The 4,692-nt window shown below is 48.4% G+C and overlaps 1 protein-coding gene across 1 annotated transcript; it reads right to left on the reverse strand.

The window, feature by feature from the left end:
* Positions 1-378: 378 nt before the first annotated feature.
* Positions 379-1,614, reverse strand: PRMT6 (protein arginine methyltransferase 6). The gene has a single exon (XM_052637471.1). It carries the CDS (start codon positions 1,611-1,613, stop codon positions 486-488), a length of 1,128 nt encoding a protein of 375 aa, XP_052493431.1. The 5' UTR covers position 1,614; the 3' UTR covers positions 379-485.
* Positions 1,615-4,692: the final 3,078 nt, after the last annotated feature.

The raw sequence follows: 4,692 nt of genomic DNA on the forward strand, positions 1-4,692 counted from the left end.
GAAAATGAGAGAATATGGCTCTGGAGTGATATCCCGTCTTATTGGAAATACATGGAGTCTAACTATAAACCCTTTTACCCTTTCCCTGGCTTTAGACTTAGGGTGTGAGGTGTTAGGGAAGTGAATGGAACCTTCACAAACTGATAATTTCATACCCTTTCCCCCCTTTAATTTACAAGAAACAAAAGAAATAGAAAAAGGAGTGCTTGGTACCACGTGCTTTTGAGGTTTAACGGGCCCTTAATAAACACGCTGTTTCGGTCGTGGCAGGGGATCGAAAACACTTTTTAATAAATATCGCCAGAAGAATCTCCACGAAGCGAGACTGAACTCACTCTCCCTCCCCAGGAGCCCTGGGGTAAAGGGAGACGGAAGATAATGCTCCCTACTTGCACGAGAAATCTCCTTTACTCCGCCGACCAACCCTCCGCCTCTCCCGGGCAGGTCTGGCTTCCTTGGGAGGTAGTTGGGAGAGAAGACCACGCTCAGTCCTCCATGGCAAAGTCTTTGGTCTTTTCCTCCTGGTCGCCCACTTTGTAGCGCAGCAGCACGCGCAGGTGACGGTGGTGGTCCTGGGAGGGCAGCAGCGTGATCTCTCCGGAAACATCCGTGTCTTGCTCCACTTGCACCGGCTCGTTCAGGTAGAGGAGCGCCTGCTTCCAGTGCGTGACGGGGTGAAAAGGCGAGGTGGAGAGCACCACGGGTTTCTCCGAGTCCCCTCCGGGGAAGGTCACCTGGAACCAGATGGCAAAGCCGTGCAAGGGAGCCGAGCCATAGCAGCTGAAGCGGAAGCGACCGCCCACCCCGGCCTCCAGCTCCTGCTCCAGGCCGGCGCGGGCCAGCTCCAGCCGAGCAAAGCACTGCGGCCGGGCCAGCACATCCTCGCCGGAGAGGCCTTGCACCACGATTTCTGAGTGGCCCATGAGGCAGCGCGTGGCGAAGCTCTCCAGGCAGCTCATGTCCACGCCGTAGAGTTGCTTCATCTGGCTCCAGAAGCCTAGGCGCAACTCCAGCATCTGGTCGCTGATGGGCGCCACGAAGAGCTCGGCGGAAGCCGGCAGGAGAAGACCGCCCTCCTTCAGCCACTTGGTCCGCGCATGGAGCACAGAGCTCAGCATGGACTCGTGCAGAAGTCCGCAGCCCATCCACTCGCTCACGATGGCATCCACCTGCTCCGGCAACTCCACCGTCTCCACGGGTCCCGGCAGGACGTGCACCCGGTCCTCCAGCCCGTTGAGCCGCACCACTTCCCGGGCCTGTTGCCAGATGTCGCTGGCCTCCACCGCGTACACGCGCCGGGCCCCTGCCTGGGCACAGAAGATGCTGAGGATGCCGGTGCCCGCGCCCACGTCCAGCACGGTCTTGCCTCTCAGCGCTGCCCAGTTCCGCAGGATGCCCAGGCGGTAGGCATCGGTGCGGACGCGGTCGGCAATCATCTCCTCGTGGACCGATACGTCCGAGTAGCACTGGTAGTACAGCTGGTCCCGCTCCCGCCTAGTCCTCCGGGGTCGCGGCACAGCCACCTCCAACTCTCCGCCATCTTCCTCTTCAGTTCCCTCCCCTCCTTCGCCGCCGCCCCCCGACTCAAGCTTTCTTCTCTTGGGCTGCGACATCTTGGCGGCTTGGGCCGACTCCCGGCGTGCGTTGCGCGCCGCGCCTCGGGCTCCAGGAAGCGGGGCCTTATGGTAGTTGTAGTGCGCGCTCGTGCCTCCCGGTTTTGGCAGGTCGCCGGGCGAATGTCAGCCAGATACCAGTGATCTGTACTCTGCTCTTTTTCTTGCTCCTTTGGTGTCTTGGAATCCCTTTTCCATCCCCTGCACTCACATTCCATGGTTCTCTACGTTCCTTCTCCTTCCTTTAGATTGTTCAGTCTCTTTTGCTTTCACGCCCTTCGTGACGTGGACACGCCCACTTAAAACTGAAAATCCATGTTTTGTTTTGTCCAACTCCCAGATTTTTTATTACACAGAATTTTCTGGGCGGCACCGTGCACACCCTACTGCCTCATCTGGACAGTTGCAACTCTTAAAGCTCTCCCAAAGTGGAGATTTGGAAATTGCACTACGTGTTTTTCTTCTCCGTTTTCAGGGGAGGTAGAATGCAAAAGGGAGAAGGCAATGGCACCCCACCCCAGTACTCTTGCCTGGAAAATCCCATGGACGGAGGAGCCTGGTAGGCTGCAGTCCATGGGGTCGCTAGGAGTTGGACACAACTGAGCGACTTCACTTTCAATTTTCACTTTCATGCATTGGAGAAGGAAATGGCAACCCACTCCAGTATTCTTGCCTGGAGAATCCCAGGGACTGGGGAGCCTGGTAGGCTGCTGTCTATGGGGTCGCGCAGAGTAGGACACGACTGAAGCGACTTAGCAGCAGCAGAATGCAAAAGTGTAGATGAAACAAAGTAAAAACCCAACAGTGTAAAACCCTGGTCTGGATTCCAGTGAGACCACAAATGAACGGAATGATTTAGGGCAAGCTATGTAAGTACTCTTGCCTTCAATTACCCATGCATCTTCCAGCAACAAAGAATCTTCAAGGCAGTTGAAAATTAAGTTTCTGGTCTCTATTTTAGGAGATTAGTTATTTGGCTCTTAGTTCTGCCCCGGTAATTCTGTGACTCATTCAAGGCTTAAATCTTGGAAACTTCCAGTCCAAGAAATAGTTGAAAAGCAACTGTTGCTAGGTGTATTCTGGTAGCTGATTTTTTTCCCTCCATAGGTAACTGAATCCTTCATCACCTGTGATCATTTCTCTGCTTCAACTCACTTTTTCCTGCCTGTTTCCATGTCTGGGCTAGATTGGTAATCCTTTCTTCCTCTTCTATGTTCCTTTTAGTCAACTATCAGCTGTTAACCTCTTCCCTCTGAGATGTTCATAGTAGAAATAAATGCATTTAAAAATACTTGTGATGTCTATATGGGTGTCTGTGTTCTTCACAAGTAAGGTGCGAAAAAAATTTTCTCCTACCTTAAAAAAAAATAACACGAAGAAAATTGACTTTTATTTTCTTGTAGTCTCAAACTGTTTCTTTTTAACAATGGGCCTGTATTCCTTATCTGGGGGAAGGTTCCTTCAGCCCATTCTCTATTAATCTGTCATTGAATGAAATAAGTTTATTAACCTGACATCCTCAGCTGTACTTCTTTATTACAATTTTTTCATTTATTTTTGGCTGGGCTGGATCTTTGTTGGGCTACTCTCTAGTTGTGGTGCCAAGGCTTCTCTTTGTGATGGCTTCTCTTGTCTCAGAGCAAAGGCTCTAGAGTGTGGGGACTTCAGTAGTTGAGGTGCAATGGCTTAGTTGCTTGCCTCGCTGGATCTTCCAGGACGAGGAATTGACCCCAGGTTCCCTGCATTAGCAGGAAGATTCTTAACCACTGGACTACCAGGGCAGTCCCCTTAGCTGTACTTCTAACTCAGGGCTCAACTCTGGCTGCTCATCAGAATCCTCTGTGGAGCTTTTAAAAAATACCTGTGTCTCACCTCAAACTAATTAAATCAGAAGCATTCCAGTGGAGCCTGCGCATATAGTTTTAAAAGCTACACAGGGAATTTGTGCAGCCAGAGTGAGAACTATTTCTCAGTAAAATGATGTTAGTTAGATTTTGCTTCATTAGTTTCATTGGGTAAATTATCTTTTTTCAGTGGTCTGGGCTGAACCATTTAAGGCTAAAAATCTTCAGAGCATTTCCTCTCTGCCCAGCTTGATATCTTTTTAAGAAAATAGAGGCCCAGAACAGGACATGTCATTAAAGTTATAAATGTGGCCACTTTAATATATTACTTCTAGGCTATTACTTAGTGTATACATCTCTCATTCTTTCTGTCCTCAAAATCTTCTTCCTCTTTTAAATGCATTCACTCACTACCTTATTTTCAATTTACTTACTTGCAATCTTTTTAAGGAAACATCTGAACATAAGTTTTGTTGCTTTCACCTCCAAAGTGTATGAGTGCATCTTTTCTTCTCCACTGCCTACACCCTAGTCTAATTTTCCACCTTTGTTTATGTGGAAATCAGTCTCCTAAGAAATCTCTCAGTTTCCAGTCTTACCTCTGTCTAATCCATTCTCCACAGAGCTACAAGAATTAGTTGTTCAAAATCTCAGTTGGGCTATGTCATTCTCTAGTAACTTCTTCCAGCTACTAAAACAATCCAGTAACTTCAAGTAACTTCCCACCTTATCTCAACTACTCATCCCAACTCCTCCTTGGGCTTGAGATAGACTGGTCTTCTACCTTTTTCCTGCCTTAAGTCTTCACTTATGCTCTTGCAGAGGCTGGGACATTGTTTTTCTTCTTAGCACTTCACTTGAGTGGCTCCTTTTCATCTGTCAGGTTTCAGCTTAAATATTATTGCCAAAGAAAATCCTTCCCTGGCTCTTTTAAATACTATTTCCTGGGACTTCCCTGGTGGTCTAGTGGTTAAGATTTCACCTTCCAAGGCAGGCGTTGTGGGTTTGATCCCTGGTTTGGGAGCCAAGATCCCTCATGCCTTGGGGTCAAAAATACTAAAACAGACAACAGAAACAATATTGTTACAAATTCAACAGTCAGTAAAGACTTTAAAATTTATCACATCAAAAAGTCTTGAAAAGAAAAAAGGAAACCCTGTTCAAAAAAAACAACTCACTATTTTCTAACCCAAGGTATGGTTTATTTCCGTCATCTCTTTTATTACTAGCTGAAT

This window comes from Budorcas taxicolor, chromosome 3 (assembly GCF_023091745.1).
Source record: "Budorcas taxicolor isolate Tak-1 chromosome 3, Takin1.1, whole genome shotgun sequence".
NCBI lineage: Eukaryota > Metazoa > Chordata > Mammalia > Artiodactyla > Bovidae > Budorcas > Budorcas taxicolor.